At 44.4% G+C, this 19937-nt stretch overlaps 1 protein-coding gene across 4 annotated transcripts in view; it reads left to right on the top strand.

Annotated features, from left to right (window-relative positions):
• ZNF608 (zinc finger protein 608) overlaps positions 1-19937 on the top strand; it is a 122801-nt gene that overhangs the window by 12148 nt on the left and 90716 nt on the right. The window contains exon 1 of one of the 4 annotated variants that reach the window (XM_045058382.1): positions 15418-15669. The exons of the other annotated variants lie outside the window; for them this stretch is intronic. Coding sequence (XP_044914317.1) covers positions 15598-15669 — 72 coding nt within the window. The 5' untranslated portion in view covers positions 15418-15597. Of the gene's footprint in view, positions 1-15417; positions 15670-19937 lie in introns of those variants that run through there. 4 annotated transcript variants of the gene reach the window in all.

Raw genomic sequence — 19937 nt, 5'->3', positions numbered from 1 at the left:
GTATCCCCTTCTTTGTACTGAACCAGGCTGTAAGGTTCCCTGGGCTTGGGGGTGTTAACCAGAGACGTGGAAACGGACCGTCAGGGTTAGGGAGTCTGACAAAATAGAGGAGGGGCCGATTTGTTTGGGAGACACTGAGGCAGGAGCATAGTGGTAAGTCCAGCCGTTGTTTGGAGGTTGGATTATGAAAGGAGCCGCGTACCTCGATGTTGGCCTCTCAGTCGATTTGATTTTGAGGTCTCTGGCAGGGGTATGGAGTACAGGACCTGTCAGGGGGAGACTTCTTCAGCTCTGAGATACATTGTGTATCTGAAGTTCGAGTCTCTGAAGTTTGGCTGCCAGCTGGGCAGTGAGGGGGACCTGGTCCATCCCTTCCAAAGATACTGAAGGGCAGTCTTTGTTCTTAGTGATCGCAGATCAGAAGGGTGCGAGAAAATTGGAAGCGTCAGCTGGAGCTGTAGCCAGATAATTCAAGAAACTACAAGCTTTCAGGGCCTGGTCCGGTTATAGGTAAATAACGGAATCTCAAAGGCAATTAATAGAATTGGAACAGATAAACGTGCAAACGTCTTTTCTCTGTACAGTTATCTCCATGTTATATACCAAAGATAATTACAGTAAAAGTAATCTGTTCGCTTGAAACTTGCTCTGATTATTTACATAAGTGTAGCAAAGGTGCTGATTGACCTAGGTGCCTAGATGGCTCAGGCAGGTAAGTATCACTTGGTTTCCACTCAGGTCCTGATCTCATGGTTTCGTGAGTCTGAGCCCCGAGAAGGGCTCTGTGATAGCAGTGCTGAGCCTGCTGGGGATTTTCTGTCTCCCTCTCTGCCCCTCCCCTCCCCTCTGTCTCTCGCAAATAAATAAACTTAAAAAAAAAAAAAATAGCGATTGACCAAAAAAGCTCTTTGCTGGCACCTTGTAAGCAAGGTACTATGCCGGTTTTTCCAAGGGGCTTTATTCTAGCTCCATAAAGTCAACCTATTTTTTTAAAAACACTCTGGTCCTGAGTCTAAGCACACGTCTCTCGAATACAAGATTCTAGTCAAAGTCTTGGCAATATAACACAGTTTCCAATTGTCCTGTTACAAACAGAAGGGATTCTCATTGAACTTAAGTAAATAACTGTTTTGCTGTTGAAAGAATACCCAAGAGTTTCCAAATTCTGGAGGAATGGGGGAAAGTAAATGTTTCATCTTTGTTTATAAAGGCGTACTTCACCAAATTATTAAGCCATTAATAGCTTAAGGGAAAAAGTTCCCTCGAATCTGGAAAAATAACATTAAAGAATTAGCACTATCTCAACCAAGGTGTCGTAAAAACTATAATCCTCCTCCTCCTTTCATTCAGCCCCATGCTATTAATTTTTGTTCTGCTTGAATCCGCTTTTTCCATTAGTTCTGGAAATTCTTAACCAGTTCATTTTTATGATCTTAAAGTTATCAGAAACTTGTGTTTGCCAGAGTCCTTTCTGTGAAGCCCTTAAGATGACATACCCTTTGCAGGAACACTTTGGCGAAAGCGTTTGAATAAAACAATAATTGTCTGAAAGTGAAACGACTTAAAAAATGTCCATTGGTAGGGGCGTCTGGCTGGCTCAGTCGCTAGAGCCTGGGACTCTTGATTTCTGGGTCATGAGTTCAAACCTCCTGTTGGCTGCGGAGCCTACTTAAAATAAAAACTCAAAAAAAAAAAGTCAATTGTTAAAGATCTGATGAGAGTTCATTATAAGGGAATTGACAGGAAGACTTGGTTGTTTCTTTGACACAGATTTTAAAATGATACCTGGACTTACGATGACAATATTATAGCAGGACATATTGGACTTTAGGAATTTTATACAGTTTCTGGAATACTACTCATATAAGTCTGTACAAATACAACATAAAGAAGTCTTGGTATTGGGGAAGGGGAAGGGAAAAAAGAAGTCCTAAGTATTGTTTTTTATCTGACAGTGCTTCCTGTGTAATTTAACATATCAGATAAGCCTACTTAGTTTTTTGTTTTGTTAACGTGTATTTATTTTTGAGAGAGAGAGACAGAGTGTGAGCGGGAGAGGGGCAGAGAGAGAGGGAGGCACAGAATCCGAAGCAGGCTCCAGGCTCTGAGCTGTCAGCACAGAGCCCCACGCGGGGCTCGAACTCACGAACTGCGAGATCATGACCTGAGTTGAAGTCGGACGCTTAACCACCTGAGCCACCCAGGTGCCCCTTGACTCAATTAAAAAAAATTTTTTTTGTTTCTTTACTTTTGAGAGAGAGAAAGAGAGAGAGAGAGAGAGAGAGAGAGAGAGAGAGAGGGGGAGGGGTAGAGAGAGAGGGAGACATAGAAACTGAAGTAGGCTCCAGGCTCCCAGGTGTCAGCACACAGCCCAATGCAGGATTCGAACCCACAAACCGTGAGATCATGACCTGAGAGGAAGTCAGATGCTTAACCAACTGAGCCATCCAGGTGCCCCAGATAAACACACTTAATTTAACAGCTCCCTTTTTATAAGAAGGGAAAACAAATCTTTTCAGATGTTCTAGGAACCCTCTGAAAAATGTCAGTTAGTTCTAAGCCAAAAAGACTTCATTTGGGATTTTTTTCAAAAAATGTTTTTAACGCTTATTTAATTTTGAGAGGGAGGGAGAGAGAGAGAGAGAGCTGAGAAGGGGCAGAGAGAGAGAGGGAGACACAGAATCTGAAGCAGGCTCCAGGCTCTGAGCTGTCAGCACAGAGCCTGACCCGGGGCTCGAACCCACAAACTGTGAGATTATGACCTGAGCCCAAGTCAGGTCCCAACTTTTTGGGCAAATACAGAAAGTTAAATAGTTGTATGATGTCTTACAGAACAGACCAATAGCCCAAGAAAACTTAGCAGATGAAAAAATGCTAAGGTTTCGTTCTGTGTTAAGTACACTGCTGACATTAAAGCTTATTTAAAAACCATTATAACAAATGTATTCAATCTTATTTAGCTTGATCATGCATAAATTTCCCAGACTTTCTTTTTTGCATATTTTATTTTTAGTAATCTCTACACCCAATGTGGGGCTTGAACCTACAACCCCGGAAATCAAGAGTAGCATGCATGCTCTAATGACGGAGCCAGCCCTGTGCCCCACAAACGTTCTTTGTTACATTCAGATTTTGTCATCTGTTTTTCCTATTTCCCCATCCTGAAATAAACACCCTCACTTGAGGACAGAATACTTTTATTTTCCTTTAACAAAACGCATCTCCATTCCTCATCTATTTCTTTTTTTACACATCCTTTCTTCGCAATACAGAGACGTTTCCCTTATTATTTCTAGTAGCTTCACTTACATAGATTAGAATTTTTAACCCTTAAAAGCTTTCCATTCTCATGAAAATGAAGAAGTAAACAATAGTGTACTCTTAACACTAGCATTTCGTGGCTTGGCAAGTTCATGACTAGTCTTCCTAATTTGTAGAAATACACGTTTTCTCATAGTAAATTCATTGTGGCACAAAACATGGTTACTAATAGACCCACATATCTTCAGTTCCTCTGTAAAAGAAGCACAAAATGGATAAACTCATTTTTAGTAACGTTTCAGTGTTTAATTTAGAGATGATCTAGATATTCAGTGGACCTGACTTATCATTTAAAAAAAAAATTTTTTTTTTAACGTTTATTTATTTTTGGGGCAGAGAGAGACAGAGCGTGAACAGGGGAGGGGCAGAGAGAGAGGGAGACACAGAATCCGAAACAGTCTCCAGGCTCTGAGCTGTCAGAGCAGAGCCCGACGCGGGGCTCGAACTCACGGACCGCGAGACCGCGACCTGAGCTGAAGTCGGACGCTTAACCGACCGAGCCACCCAGGCGCCCCTGACTTATTTAACTTAGCAAGAGTAGCTAAAAAATAGTAGCCAAAAAATTTTGGAGACTAATTGCTGAAATGCTCACAGAGAAACTTTGATCTCCTTTGCATCTATTTAAATCATTTGTGCTTAACAATTACGTTTAATTACCTATGAAAATTTCATTAGGTATTAGACAAATTCAGTCATCGTCCCAAGTCATTTTTCTGGTTGACAAATTTTTGTAGCAGAGATAACATGAAGTTACTTGATGAACAAACCCAGGCAGAATAAAAGTTGTACGTCTGCCGTGTATTCAGTGTTGATAACTCTAAGGCAACTTTAATTTTAATGAAACCAACAAGCTCAATCTAGTTGTTACTCACAAAAAATTATTGTAGACCGCGTGGCCTTGAAAAAAAGTTGGGGTTTTTATGTTTTCTAAGGGTTTAGGGACCCTTACACAAAGATTTGAGAAAGCTAGTCTTTTCTTCTGGGTGAGGTTTTATTTCGGTTAGGGGAGAAGACCTAAAAAAAGGTTATCATGCTCTGAATAATAGCTTCCAATTTGGCCATCTACTAAAAACAAAAAAATTCTTCAAAATATCTTGTCAGTTTTCACTTTCACCCAGGATGAACAGTAAATATCTCTGGCAATAGTGAACAACCTCTTGGACGTGAGAGGTGTCCCCAAAGAGAGTGCAAAACGTATTTTATTTTCCTCTTTCTACCGGGCGCTACAGACATTTGGGAGACCTGACTGGTTAAGAATTTTCATCCTTAGCTGGCTTTTGTTAGTTTTCCCAGGATCCCATCTGTAGGCTTTGAGGGGGTTTAAAGTATGCACCAGAACTTGGCAAGGTTTTTCATGAATTTTCATTTTGGTTTCCCCTTGGCGTTTTAAGGGGATAACACAGCAATCTACCGGAAAATTCTTGAGTTGTGGGGTGCCTGGATACCTCAGTCAGTTGCGTGTCTGCCTCTTGATTGGGGCTCAGGTCATGATCCCAGGGTTGTGGGATCCAGCCCTCTGTGGGGCTCCGTGCTGAGTGTGCAGCCTGTTGGGGATTCTCTCTCTCCTCCACTTAACGCTCTCTCTTTCCCTCTCTCAAATTAAAAAAACAAAAACAAAACAGACAACCCCAAAAAACGGTGAAGAAAATTCCTGAGTGTTGTCAACCAGAAGGGGCCTGTATGGGATCCTCCAAGGGCGTTTAAGGGATTGTCTGTAAGGCTTCTAATGGGGCAGATTTTGTTTACTGTCTTGTTCCATAGTCTTCTTTTCAAAGTGTTCAACTATTGTCATGACCTCATCTTATTTTCCGCCTTTTAATTAATTCATTAATCTTAGGAGATAATCTGTTTACAGAAAATTTGGAGGATGTCTTCTGGGTTTAGGAAATTTATTTATTTATTTTTTAGTTTTAGAGAGAAAGTGCAAGTGGGGGAGAGGGAGAGATTTTTTTTTTTTTAAACATTTATTTATTTGGAGAGAAAGCGAAAGAGACAGAGAGAGTGCATGAGCTGGGGAGGGGCAGAGATGGGGGGGGTGGGGAGAAAGAATCCCAAGCAAGCTCCCCTCTGTCCCTGCAGAGCCCCATGTGGGGCTCGAATCACGAACCGTGAGATCATGGTCTGAGCAGAAATCAAGAGTTGGATGCATAACCACTTAACTGACTGAGCCACACAGGTGCCCTAGGTTTGGCAAAGTTTTAAACTGAGGCCCTTAGTTTGGCCTTTGTCCAAGGAGTGAAGGACGTATAACCTCGTCAGGTCACCTGTAGCCTCTGGTCGTCTTATTTCCAAACCATTTAATAGTCTTTTCAGAGTGAAAAGTGGACTTAGATGAAGCATCAATAGAATGAGTACTCAAAGGGTGGAGGGGAGCAGTGGGAGTTAGGTTGAGAGTTTTTTAAGTACCGTTTGTATTTTTAATTTTTCACGAGCACTTGGCAATGGATCTTTCCGTGTAGTCAATTTGGAATTTTGAAGACTTTGGAGGCTTCAAATAGGTAATCCATTCCGTCTGTTTGATTTGGGAATCCTTGCTTTTAAGCGCACTTCTTCAGGGTTCTTATCTAATAGGAGCGTTCCTCTTCAAGGCCGTTCTACATCCCCTGAGGGCCGGCAGCAGTTGGGTAGGACCCTGGCCACCAGTGGAGTTGAACCCACATGTGTGTCCGGCTATATTTTGAGGCCCCCAAACCTATGGTTATGCTGTCATGTTCTTAGCACCGAAAACAAGCTCCATAAGGTGTTTTTTTTTTTTTTTTTTCATTTGTTTCGTTTTGTTGCCATCTTTATATCGATTTATGGCTTCTGAGACCTTAGCTCTTGGACACCAAATAAACAGGCATGCCTGGAGGTGGTGTTCTTTAGGTTTTCAGGATCTCATTTTTTTGGCTCAGTCTCTGGCTGGCTTGGGGCCAAACTGATAACTAAGAGGGATGTGTGTTTGGGTTGGGGATCGCGTGGTGTTGTACGGGATACCCTGTTGCTTGGAAGTTTTCTTGAGGTTGGCAGGCGACCTGGGGTCAGTCTAACCCTGTTCCGCCCACTTTTCCTAACATGGAAGGCTCTGCCCTGGGTGGTGAGCGCTCTAATAGCTTTTAAGCGCCTGACCCGTGCTATCAGTTTTGTGGCTTTTTGCGAGTGTTTTTGTTTTGTTTTGTTTTGGTCTTCAGAGATTCCCATGAGCAATAGCCTTTACTTAAAACCAATTTTTCTTCACCTCAGACCTCGCATTGGACCCAGAACAGCTTAATCAGATCCAGTCTGGTTTTTTTAAGTTGGACCCCGCCTGGTAACCACTGTGGGGAGAGAATTTGGAGAGGGATTCCAATCCAATGAGGAAATGCAGAAAGCCCGTTAGATAGGCCAGAGAGTTGATCTCAGAACCCAGAGGAACTCACCCATGGCCCTGCCCTTGGAAACGGTGAGAAAGATAATCCAAAAGTTTTCTTCTTCGAGGATACCACGCCTGTGTTTCTCCTTCCTTGTCTCCAGTGCTCTTGCCAAAGCTGTTAAATAGCAAAACACAACTGAGTAACTTTTGAGACCAAATTGGCTTTATTGAAGTATTCATGAATCAGGCAGCATCCAGTGTGGCCAATAGAAAGGAGCTTTGGAGACTCACAGAGAAGGAAAGGTTTTTAAAGGTAGAAAGGGTGTAGGAAAAGAAAGTTGATTAGCGGAGCTACCTTGTTTTCGGCAGGGTCGCCTTCCTCAGGCGGACAGAAAGGGTCTTTTGGGTACATTTTCTTTCTCGTGCTGACCATGCCCAGGTAATCCCAGATCGCTTAAAGATTGCATTCCTAGGCAGAGGCTAAAACTGCAGTTAATTGATGTGTAAAAAGTCTTGTTTTGCTGACGTTGGCTTGGCATAAGTGACTCCATTTTGGGCCTGTTCTCTCTTTTTTAGCAGTAGGGTTATAATTGCATATATGGATACTGGGTTGGGAGTAGACCGAAAGTATCTAGTAGGTATGGGCTGTTTTTCTTGACAAAAAAGCATCACTCTCGATTTTCCAATTTTACGTTCTACTCCGCCACCGAGTAAATGGGGCCGTCACTGCCCAGGCCCCTGTGGGGCTCAGTTCTCTGAACCGGATGAAGTTTCACGAAGTGCCTGCTTGGTGCCTCTTGCAAGTTCTTTTTAACCTAAACTAAAGCTTTTTGGCAGTTGGAACAAAGCTGTTGCAACTGAATGAAAGGTTAAACTCTTCATAGTCTATTGACCAGCAGTGGGGTTGTTTGTAATGTTTGTTGGAGAACTCAAAGTATCTTCAAGGGACTGAGATTGGCACATTGTTCCTTATGCTGGATTCTGTGTACGTGCTAAATTTTGGTTAGAAACACCTCTGGTAAGGTATGAGAACAGATTATGGGTTTTGCCTGAAGAACTGAAATAAAGGATCACAAAGCAAATATATTTTTATAGGTCATGGGCCTGGAAGTACCCGCATCGCTTTTGGTATTTCGAAGACTTTACCCCCCGCCCCCGCCATGGTGAGGCTAAGTGAAGATTTGTGTTTTAGTTTTTCAATGTTTATTTTTGAGAGAGCGCACGCCCCTGAGCGGGGGAGGGGCAGAGTACCGGAAGCAGGCTGTGAGCTGACAGCGGAGAGCCCGATGCCAGGTTCGAACTCCTGATCCGTGAGATCGTGACCTGAGCAGAAGTCTGACGCTTATCTGACTGAGCCACCCAGGTGCCCGGCTAGATGAAGATTTAAAAATACATACATCAGGGGCGCCTGGATGGCTCAGTCGGTTAGGCGGCCGACTTCGCTCAGGTCACGATCTCGCAGTCCGTGAGTTCCGGCCCCGCGTCGGGCTCTGTGCTGACAGCTCCGAGCCTGGAGCCTGTTTCGGATTCTGTGTCTCCCTCTCTCTGACCCTCCCCCATTCATGCTCTGTCTCTGTCTCAAAAATAAACTTAAAAAAAAAATAAATAAAAATATATACATCGTAGTGGTAAGAGAGAACTCAAAGGGCAGGGGGTTTTCGTTAGCACAAATGAGTTTGAAGTGGTGAGTAAACACAGTAGGGATTTTATCAAAGCTGCTCTCTCCTTTTCATCCCCACCCTCCTCCTCAGTTTGATGATTATTCACGGTGACTACTCTGGCTCCGTTGCCCAGCTTTTTTGCCTCCTGGGAACCCTCATTGTCAGCTAGCACCCTAAGAAAAATGTGCCTACAAGGGACATTTAGGCATATTCCAATAATGCCATATGAATGCAGCTCTTACAGTTTAAAAGCCTATTGATTATATTTTGTGTTGTATCTAATGATTTTAGAAAGCAGATAGTTAGCTTGTGGAATTGGCTTATTATGTTAACCAGAGAGCAGATGGCCTGGTGCCACAGACGTATAATTTTACTTAAAGGGACTTTTAAGGTTTTGATGTGTTTTCTTTTCCTCTTATTTCCCTGATGGCTTCTTTTTATTGAAGGGTAACTTAAGGAGACCTGGTAGCAATTTTACGGCCTTCCCCTGACAGTTTGAAATAATAGCATGGTCTTTGGTTGCACCGATCTTCCACCAGTCAACTTGATTCTGGTTTTTGTCATGTGGCAGTGAATTAAAAAAAAAAAAAAAAGTGTTTGTAGTATGTTTTCAGAAATGGACTCTTTTATATGCTTCAATTAGCAACAGACGCCAAAGTTCCAATTGGTCACACTTTCATAAACTTCTAGAAGTCACACTTCATCGTTTTGATGAAAGAAAACTGGTCTGGTTCCTTAGGAAAGCACATCTGGCCCTCGGGTTCCTTTAGGTACACCTTTTTGTCTTTCTTTCGCCTTCAGTCACTGGAGGTTCAAAGGTCGTGTCGAAGTTGTTCCTGGCGAGGTTAGCGAGCTTGCCCCTTTCTGGAAGGCCGTACTCTGTTGGGTTGCTACACCCGCGTGTTAGAACCCGCTTGGCATAAAAATACGATTTATTTCCGTGCCTCCGTTTTTCAGTTTTGCCCATCCTTCTCTTAGAACCTCATCAGGATGAGCTGGAAAACAGCTCCTAACTTTTGTTTTGCAAAGGGTGCGGGGCCCGACTAGATTACTTTTGGATTTCCTGTCACCTCCTTGGCCGATTTTATGGATGGCTCATGTTAAAAGCAACAACAATGTTTGAGTTGGAAGGGCTGAGGCCTCGGGTCTTCATTCTTCATGGAGAACTGTTTATTTGTGTGTGGTTCACCACAGTACATGGATAATGCTATCAAATCTGTGCTTTATTATAGGCTTATGACTAGCACAGCACCCCTTCACTTCTGTTTCTGCGCGTTCGTTCTTTGCCAATTCCTTTGTGATGGAGATGAAATTAGAACTGAATCTTTGCAACCAAGGGGAAAATAGGCACAGCAAATAGAAATCGTCCCTTGAGCCAGTTGAGACGTCAGCAGTGGTGATGGAAGAATCTCTGTATGTTTTCAAAGTAAGTGAAATACATAGGAAAGTCCTTGAATGTAACTTTTCAGTGAAGAGCCCTGGCAGATGAGCCGAAAGCCTTGACCAACGGAGGCTGCTCCTCCAACGACTAGGTTTTCCCCTTGACGCTGTTTCCCATCTCCAGGAACTGATTGAAAAGCCATTCACATTCCCGAACCTCCACACGGCTTTGAAGGTGGAAGCCGAGTTAAGTAATATTGTTTGCTTCTGCTCCCCAAAGGGAACAGCATGATTTAAAAACAGCAATCGAGCTTTTCCGCCTCAAACTCCATTTGGCCACTTGTCTCCGTTTGCATTCCTTGCCCAAATCCTCCACCAGCCTTTCCATGATGCCGCAGCAGATGCCAGACATTGAAGTAGAAAGCGAGCAGCTGTTTCCATTACTCCATTGCTGGATTATCCTCCACAATCGGTTTGCCTTCTCTCTTCACCGCCCCCCTCCCCCCCCCCCCCCCCCCCCACCTCCGACTTCTAAAAGAAAGAACCCTACTCTCCCTCCGACTTTTGCACGCTCCAGTTTATCGGTCTGCAGGGTTTCTATCTTATCAGGACCACTGCTTTGCTCTGAAGGCCGGTTTATTGTTCCAGGCGGCAGCAGATGGGAGTGCCAGGGCCCGGGGGCGTGGCCGCTCGCGCCGCTGCCGGCGCGCGCTCCCGTGGGGGGGGGCGCGGGAACGCGCGCCGCCGGGGGCGCGCCCTCCTTCCCGCCCAGCACCCGTTTATAGCCCTGAGCGCTGTAAATCTGTCAGCTCTTCCCGACGCCCTCACCTCTTTCTTCATTTGCTCCGGCTTCTAGTTTGACAACGTTCCCCCGAGGCGGAATTCTAATCTGCTTCCAATTAGTTGCAAAATGTGACTGAAATTTCCACATTATGACTGCTGTCTTACTTGCACGCACACATCTAGAAACAAATTAATGCTCTTGAATATTTATTTTTTGAGCCCTTGGATTTACTTTAAGAGGAAGAGTTTCCAACTGTTTGGAATGGCTTCCAGGATTTGCGTTTTTTTCCCCCCCAGTCTTATATATTGGGTTTATTTAAAAAACAACAACAACAACAAAAAACCAGAAAACACAACAATTATGGTGTGGTCTCCCCATCTCTTAACAAACCTTTTCCATCTTTTCAAGATTTCTTCAAATGTATTACATATGTTTGTTATGCGAATAAATTTTGCAGTATTTCTAAAGTAAACAAAACAAGGCTGCTGGCCTAAGTTTTCATGGAGGGGTCCCAGTATGGTGTTTTAATACAACACAGATACACACAAATTTAATCCTAAATATGGCTTGTCTGTTTGGCCACAACGCAAAAGACTTGTTACACACTTTTAATTTTTTTCCTTTGATATTCAAAAGCTATCAACCCCAGATAAACAAATTGGGTGATTCATAGGCTTAACAAATACATTAAAGATGTCACTCTGGGCGGTAACGTTATCCTACAGGCTTCTGCCTGGATCCTGAGCCTGCCCTCTGGAAGCTTTTGGAACCGGGGCTGCAGTAGGCGTAGCCATTGGCTAACCCCTTCTCCCTGTACATAATCCACTGTTAGACCGTCTGCTGGATTTGGGGGTTTGGAATGGTTCTCCTTTGAAGGAGATCATTACTACCAATTCCATCTGCTCAAAGGAGTAACTAAAAAGCCAGTGGCTTTTTTTTTTTTTTTAAAGGGAACTATTGATTCACCTGGCTATATGTAAATATTAGAGGTGTTTAGATCTTGATTGCTGAGAAGGTCAAGTTTAGCTTTATTTATTACTTGCTTTTAAAACTGCTTTCTCATATATTGGTGAGTTAGCGCCAAGGCACTGGGTCGCTGGCTTTGGATGTACAGAAAGCTGGTACTGTTAAATAATGGAAACTGGTGTATTTCACAGACGTCAGCATCTTGGCAGGTTGATATCAACAGTAATAATGAGCTTTGAAGAGGTGTGGAGAATTTTAACGACGGTAAAGTGGTTCCGTTGATCACATTACTTTGTATTAGTTTTAAGTAACACCTTCACATACAAATAGAGCGGTTGGGTTTTTTTTAACCCCCCCCCAACATGGTCACGTATAATCGTAAAAGCCCTCCGTGCATTTACGATGTCGTTTTTGTACATACTGTTTTCAATCTTTGTAGTCAGGAGTCGGGCATTTGTTTCGCTTTGTCTAAAACAGAATTCATTTTAATATTTCTCGTATAGGGAGTATAAATTATTGACGTTACTTTATTTAAAAACTTTTTAGCTCTGCCAGAGTTCCGCAAAAGAAGTAGGAGCGCTCTTTGTAATGCTCCTTTTCTTCCTCCTCTGTGACTGGGAGTAGAAAACGGCCAGATTGAAACCCTTAAAAACGTAAAATGTGGGCCTTTCAGATTGCAGAGACCTCCTGGGTTAAAAAAAAAAAAGAAAAGAAAAGAAATTAGTGGCCCCGCAGTGAAATGCTCACAATAGACACGATTGTGCTAGCCCCTCAAGTCCCAGGGTTCACTAATTACCCATTAATGAGGTCAGTCTGCCCCGGCTTTTTCCCTACCTTGGGAGGAAAAGCACACAAGACAGTTGGAGTTCAAGTGGATCTTGCTGTATTTGCAACTTAGCACAACTGCTTTGAAGGCCCCCAGGGCGCTTAATTGGGGCCGGGGCATTTTTGTTTTGGGGGAGACTACACACGGCTCCCCATTGTGCCTGTAGAAGCCACTGTGCTTCTTGGAAGCATTACATGCTTTTGTTGATGGTGCGTAGTTTTATAAACTCCAAATGAGCTTATTGCCTTTTAACCATTGGGAGCACTAAATAATGGAGGAACCTAGAAGTCTCTGGATTGGGTAGCCGCCAAGCAGTTAAACACACACACACACACAACAACAACAACAACAACAACAACAACAACAACAAAAGGATGAATGGTTTAATTGTAGGGCACACCATTTGTTTACAGATTAAGATTTATTAGGTCAGCCAATCCTGTGGACCAGGAAGTGAAAGAACGAGGCTGTAAGGTGTAAGGCTTGAATGCCCAGCGTTCTGTTTTGTGATCATGCTCAGCTGTTTTTACCCCTGTTTTGCTCAAAAGGGGAATGAACTGTTTAACGGTGAGAACTGCCTGCCCGAGTGTACTTTGTAGGCTGTAAAGAGATGGGAGGAAGGTCGAAGCGGCTCGTCCTTTCTTGGCTGCCTCGTCCCGAAGCTAAAAACCTTGAGGTTCTTCCAGCTGAGAGAGGGACAGTGGCTCTTGGTGAATTTTCCTGTTTGTTCAGATGGGGGGGCGGGGTGGGGGGGAACCACCAGGTTTACAGAGCGGTGGTGATGGAGGTGGAGAGTAAATGTTAGAAAGAAGGTGTGTGGGAAAACGGGTAGTGAGTGGAAAGCCTTTGTGAAAACAGCCCCAGACAATGCATTCTCTTGAATAATTGCGACCGTTTACAGAAATTCCCCACTATTCCATTAGTTCGTGGCCATGCTACTAAATGGAGAGTAACTCCAGCAACGGCAGTGAAACGGTGTAGGAGTTTGGGAGGGGGGACAGGCTGTTTGCCTGGCAGCCAGAATTTCAGGATGTCCTTTTCGTTTTTAAGACTAGATGATATCCAACAGTAGAAGACCAGAAGTCGTGGCATTTGTTCCCATTGTGGTTGTAGATCGCCCTTCTAATCCTTGTATGAATCACTTAAGGTAAATCCCTAGTAAAGTGTTGTTTTCTAGAAGTATCCTTTTGAACGCTCTTCAGTTCACTGTTTGTATTTTTGCGTTCATTTTCCTGGAGTGAAACCCTTTAGCTCCAAGTGCTCTTTTCTGTATAAACTGTCACCATAATAACAACTCGGAATACTCACAGGTATTGTTGCTATATGATGTCTTTGGATCCTACCTGGCCATGAAAAAGCCCACTCCTTCTGGAACGTTAAAATGATATGTTATTTGACGCACACACGAAAATTTGAACTTTAAATATGCCAGATTGGCTTAACCGTGACCTTGTGGGTTTTGTTTTGTTTTGTGTTTTGTTTTTGTTTTTGTTTTTCCCCCCGTTTTTCTCCTTACTAAGTTCTGGTCCTGCCAGAACTCGATTTTGGTATCATGATCGTTTTAAAAAAGGGTTGATTTTTTTGGGGCGCCTGGGTGGCGCAGTCGGTTAAGCGTCCGACTTCAGCCAGGTCACGATCTCGCGGTCCGGGAGTTCGAGCCCCGCGTCGGGCTCTGGGCTGATGGCTCAGAACCTGGAGCCCGTTTCCGATTCTGTGTCTCCCTCTCTCTCTGCCCCTCCCCCGTTCATGCTCCGTCTCTCTCTGTCCCAAAAATAAATAAACGTTGAAAAAAAAAATTTAAAAAAGGGTTGATTTTCGAGTCAAAATCATGGCTGATAGCTTCATTTTACAGATTTTTCTCTTTCTGGGGGGCGGTAAGCAACAGGAGGAAAAGAGGGCATAATGATTACTAAGTTCTACGTGGTTTCAGTCTTGTCAAACTAGCGACTTTTCATTGTGCCTTGTTTATCCTGGATGCTTTCCTATTAATATTTTCTATATTTGTGAAACTGGATTTTACTTCTGCGAGCATCCCAGATAATTTTTAAAACTTCAAACTTTGAGATTTCACGAAATTTAGCACTGCTACAGTCACCAAGTTGACTACATTGGTGTAAAGATATTTTTTTAAAAAATGATGCAAAAAAATATAAATAAATAAAAAAATCACGCCCCCCAAAATGATGTTTTACCAAAGAGGGTAAATCCCTGCAAATGCTCACCTAAATGTAATTTCTTTGGGTGTTGTTTGACGGTTAATACGTGCTCAACCTAGGTTTACTTAGCAAACCAAAACAAAAGTGCTGAGATAAAAAAAAAAAAAACAAAAAACCATGGTGCGTGTTAATATTTATGACAGCCTAGAGGCTCTGCAAACTTTGAAGTCTCTTTACAGCTTTAATCCCTCCTGGAAAGGTAGATTTTTTTTATTTTTATTTTTTTAATACCAAATTGTCAGCGCCTCCACAATGAGAATGCTTGTGAGGGTTTTAAAAACCACCTGCATATACTTGCGAGTTTAGTTCACGTTCACGTGTACTTAAATGGGGAGTCGGTGCTGAGATCCTGGGTAGTAACAAGGGTTTCCCTTGTCTGTGGTTCCTCCTTTCTGACCTGTTCTGTGTACCGTTTTTTGGCCCATTAAAATGTGAGAGGGAGAATGCCAACCTTTTTAAGATGCTCCGAAAATGACTTTTATGCCAAAGTCTGGTACTTTCTATGTAGCTCATATTAAAGGCTTACTTAAAGTCTTCTTTGAAAGCCTGGCATAGGAGTCCAGAAGCCTAGTATAAATTCAAGTGCCTTATTTCCTTGTGAAAATCAGTGTTTTTCACTTAGCTGGAGTTAGACAGCTGCCGACTTAGATGGACAGACAGACAGCTGGGTAGACCATGCTGTCCCTTGTTAGACCGATTGAAGTTCTGTCATGTCTGTAGGTATTTACCAGGGATGGAATGACAGCACACAATCACTGGCCTTTTCTTGATTTCTGCTAAGTATACTGGATTTTTTTTTTTTAATGTTTATTTTGTTTTTGAGGGGGAGAGAGCGAGCATGAGTGGAGGAGGGGCAGAGGCAGAGGGAGAGGGAGACAGAATCTGAAGCGGGCCTCATGCTGTCAGCACAGAGCCAGACGTGGGGCTCGAACTCACGAACCGCGAGATGGTGACCTGAGCTGAAGTCAGATTCCTCACTGATTGAGCCACCCAGGTGCCCCTGAGTGTACTGAGTCTTAAACACCTAGAGTTTTCTTTTCCTGACACTTTGGGTGATACCTGAAGGGGCGTGAAGACTTTCACTCTTGAAGGAACTCTAGAGAAAATGCCCGATGCGGTCACCTGCGATTTTGGGTGGTGTTCCCGTCCGAGATACAGATCTTTTCAGATCACCTCTGAGTTTGGTAAGCAGCTTGCTTGTCCGCACGCACGGGTAGCGGGAAGGGAACTCAGGGGTGGGTGGAAAAGAAGCCCTGTCTTCTCTTTCTGTCTGGACAGTGAATTCTGACCGTTTTTTGGGTTTTTGTTTTTTTTTTTTAAAGCATCTCATGTTGGATGTGTTGTAAGTCGCTTCGTGACCCCAAGAGCGATGCTCACTGTGCAGAGATTCTGTGCAGCGAGGTATGGTCGCCGCTGTGTTATTTGAGCCTGACTGTGCGTGCATAATTGGGGAGATTATTGCAGAGTGTTTTGCTCTGGTGGATGTGGTTTAAATCCTAGCACTGAGCGCAGCGTTTACTTTCTCAGCTTACCCACAAAATCTGTGACTAATTTAGTGAATGTGAAGATTTTCGTCCAGATGGTTAGGTTTAATTGTAAAAACTGGAAAGATTTCAAAGTCCCCTTTGTGGGAGTGCAGGAAACAACAGCCGAGCGACAAAAAGAGAGGGGAAAGTAACGATAAGTCACTAAATATAGCGTATTTGTGCATTGCGTATTTTTAGGCACCTACAGTACACGGCTCTGTGTATACACAGGCAAGGAGGAGTGTGGAGGACTTATGCTAGTCAGCACAAACACGTAGGAGCAGGGAATGGCTTTTAAATGTCTCATGGCTTCGCGTGTCCTGCTTAAAGTATTTGCTCATGTGCGTCTGTTTGGCCTTCCCTGGGCTCCAAGCAGGTTTCTTCTCAGGTGTGTTGAGAATATAGGGCTTTCCCATCGCCTTCCATTGTTGGCGAAAGAGAGGTGGCAGTGACCTCATCAGACCCGAGGGAAATGCTGCTCGTCTTGCCCAGGCCTTGGCGGGTGTCCCCCCCACCCCTCGCTGTGGTGCTCTCTGAGGCCTGGGCCCCCCTGCGCTTCCAGAAGTGCCACTGTGCAGCTCCCAGAGGGAGCCCGGGCAGGAAGGGGTGGTTAGATGGCGGCCAGGGCAGGGGCCGGAGGCGGCCCCTTGTGTGCGCCCGTTTAGCCTTCCCAGTTCTTGTGATTGATGGCCGGGAGCCAAAGCTCTTCGAGCTCCTCAAGACCTTCTTCTGGTTGCTCCAGATCGGAGCTGAAAGCATAGAAATTGGCCCCTTCCTCTGTTACAGTTGGGACACCACTGACCTAAATGTTGGGTCAATAAATCGGCTTTAAAGTCGTTAGGCTGATAGGGCTCTATATTGAACTTTATTTATATGACCTGGAATCGTAAGGGGACGGAGAGGCAAGGAGAGAGTAACGTATCACGGACAGGAGAAGGTCAGGCCATGGGGCTCCTGAAAGGGTCTGCTTTGTTCCAGGGGGATGGCCAGGGTTTATGGCGTAGTGATCTCTAAGGCAAGCAGGTGAACGGGTTTCTGTCACAAGAATGGAAATATGCCCGTATATTTCTATATAAACACATTAAATAACATTCAGAAAATAAGGAGAAGTGAGGCAAATTTATATGTGCTACGTTTACTGTATATCTGCTGTTTTAACATCTGATTATTATTTTTTATTTTTAATTTTTTCTTTTTTCAACGTTTATTTATTTTTGGGACAGAGAGAGACAGAGCATGAACGGGGGAGGGGCAGAGAGAGAGGGAGACACAGAATCAGAAACGGGCTCCAGGCTCTGAGCCGTCAGCCCAGAGCCCGACGCGGGGCTCGAACTCCCGGACCGTGAGATCGTGACCTGGCTGAAGTCGGACGCCTAACTGACTGCGCCACCCAGGCGCCCCTGATTATTATTTTTTTTAAGTTTATTTGGAGAGAGAGACAGCACGAGTGCGAGAGAGAAAGAGCGAGAGGGAGCGAACATTCCAGGCAGGCTCCGTGCTGCCAGTATAGAGCCGACTTGGGGCTCCAACTCACAAAGACACTAGATGATAACCTGAGCCGAAACCAAAACTAAGAGTCGGATGTTTAACCAACTGAGCCCGCCAGGTGCCCCCAACATTTGATTATTTTTAAAGTTGTTTCTTTGCTTATTTATTTATTTTTAGAGGGAGAGCGTGAGTGGGGCGGACGGCACAGAGAGAGAGAGAGAGAGAGAGAGAGAGAGAGAGAGAGAGAGAGAATCTTAAGCACACTCCATGCTCAGCCCCGAGCCTGAGGCATGGCTAGATCACATGACCCCAGGATCATGACCTGAGCTGAAATCAAGAGTCGGACACTCAACCGACCGTGCCACCCCGGCACCCCTCAATATTTGACAATTGAGCCCTTAGTGTCAGTGGCCCCCGGAATGAGCATGAGGTTATCTTCCACCGGAAGGAAGATAAGCAAAAGACCAGCTGTGTTGGGCCAGTGATTTTCAGATGATGGAAAGCCCGTGTTCCAGAGGCCAAGAGAAGGTGCTTCCCAAGGAGGAGTGAGTGTAGATCTTTGAGGCCATTACCATCCGTAGCATGGGAGGGCAAGATCAACAAAAAGTCAAGGCCCCCACAGTGGAAGTGGTCTTTGCCTTGATCTCCGTGGTGAAGTCCCTGCTATAAAATCATCCTTCTTTTGCCTTCTGGTATCTCCTCGTTTACAGCCTGATTTTTTCTCCATTTATCAACAGCTTCTCCCTCTGCTAGCAGTCCGTTGAATGACCCTTCAGGCGATTTTATGGTGCTGCCACACTCGCTCCTTTGTGAGCAGACTTGTGAAACCCCAAGGGATGGAATTCACATGTAGGGACTTTCTGGTAGGCGGAGAGGGCAGGAGAGCTTTCCTGGTTTCTTAATTACATCGTACCTTGGGGGGCCAGTTATCTTTTCTGCCCCCAAAGCTGGTTTCGGAGAGAACCCCTTCTGTAGATGTTTCTCAGTGCATTTGAAGCCGGAAGCAAGGTGTAAGTGACGATGTTGAAGCAGGGTCTGACATGGCTCCCCCCATGCCCCCTGCCTTGATTTCACAATGGATATTTTAGGGAAGTTTTGTAACTAATGTAAGGAGTGCTTTTCAAACAGGAACCTCATAGGCATGGGAGATCCTAAGCATCGATACTGCTATTAAGTTACGGAGCCAAGGACTTGAGAGTATATAAGTGTCCTATATTTTTATTTTCCACGTTAATATATTTTACATATACATACACATTTTTATAAGCTGTAGTTTCTTTTTTTTTTTTTAAATTTTTTTAAATTTTTTTATTTTTTGGACAGAGAGAGACAGAGCATGAACGGGGGAGGGGCAGAGAGAGAGGGAGACACAGAATCGGAAACAGGCTCCAGGCTCTGAGCCATCAGCCCAGAGCCCGACGCGGGGCTCGAACTCACGGACCGCGAGATCGTGACCTGGCTGAAGTCGGACGCTTAACCGACTGCGCCACCCAGGCGCCCCTAAGCTGTAGTTTCTTAGTCTGTGTGTTTCTTTTTTTTTAAAAAAAATTTTTTTTTTTCAATGTTTATTTACTTTTGGGACAGAGAGAGACAGAGCATGAACGGGGGAGGGGCAGAGAGAGAGGGAGACACAGAATTGGAAACAGGCTCCAGGCTCCGAGCCATCAGCCCAGAGCCTGACGTGGGGCTCGAACTCACGGACTGTGAGATCGTGACCTGGCTGAAGTCGGACGCTTAACGGACTGCGCCACCCAGGCGCCCCAGTCTGTGTGTTTCTAATATGTCTGATGAATTTGATTTTAGGAATGGGAATAGCGGAAAAATCGTACGTACCTGCAAAGGTTCTGTGAGGGCAGCCCCACAAGGTCAAGGTCAAAGCTACTGGAATTCTAGGGACAGTGGACAGAAAGATAAACTCACCAGCGTACCTCTCAACCCCTCTCAATTCACCCCAGGACGGGGGTCCTCATGGTGCAGGCACTATAAAGGTTCCTCTGAAGCTTTGACTTGGAAATGCACAGTTAGGTATTCTTTCCATTGGAAACCTTGACACATCTTAGAAAAACCGAGAACATTTGCCTCTTGGTTGAGAATCTCTTCTGTTGACATTTCTTTGTGATCTTCGATGATGGGAACCGTGTGTTTAAGAGGTGAGGCTGAAGCTGCTTTGATGCAGCTATGGTTTTGCAGCCCAATGACAGGGTAGAGGGCTATGTCAAGTACAGGCTTGAGATGGGAGAAAAAGAACAGATTCAGCGCCTGATGGTGACTTGAGGGGAACCAAAGCCTGTTCTCCCAGAGATTGGATGTTTGCGCTTTTTTTTTTTTTTTTCTGGATGTGCTTCCTGGTCTCGCTCTTGGCTGACTGCACGTGCTGTTAAATCCACCCAGATAATAACACACAGAATGTGTACCAGGCAGACCGTGCCCAGATTGGA

Source organism: Felis catus, chromosome A1 (genome assembly GCF_018350175.1).
Source record: "Felis catus isolate Fca126 chromosome A1, F.catus_Fca126_mat1.0, whole genome shotgun sequence".
Classification (NCBI taxonomy): domain Eukaryota; kingdom Metazoa; phylum Chordata; class Mammalia; order Carnivora; family Felidae; genus Felis; species Felis catus.
Note: the sequence above shows the minus strand (reverse complement) of the source record. Positions and strands in the feature narration are given on the sequence as shown.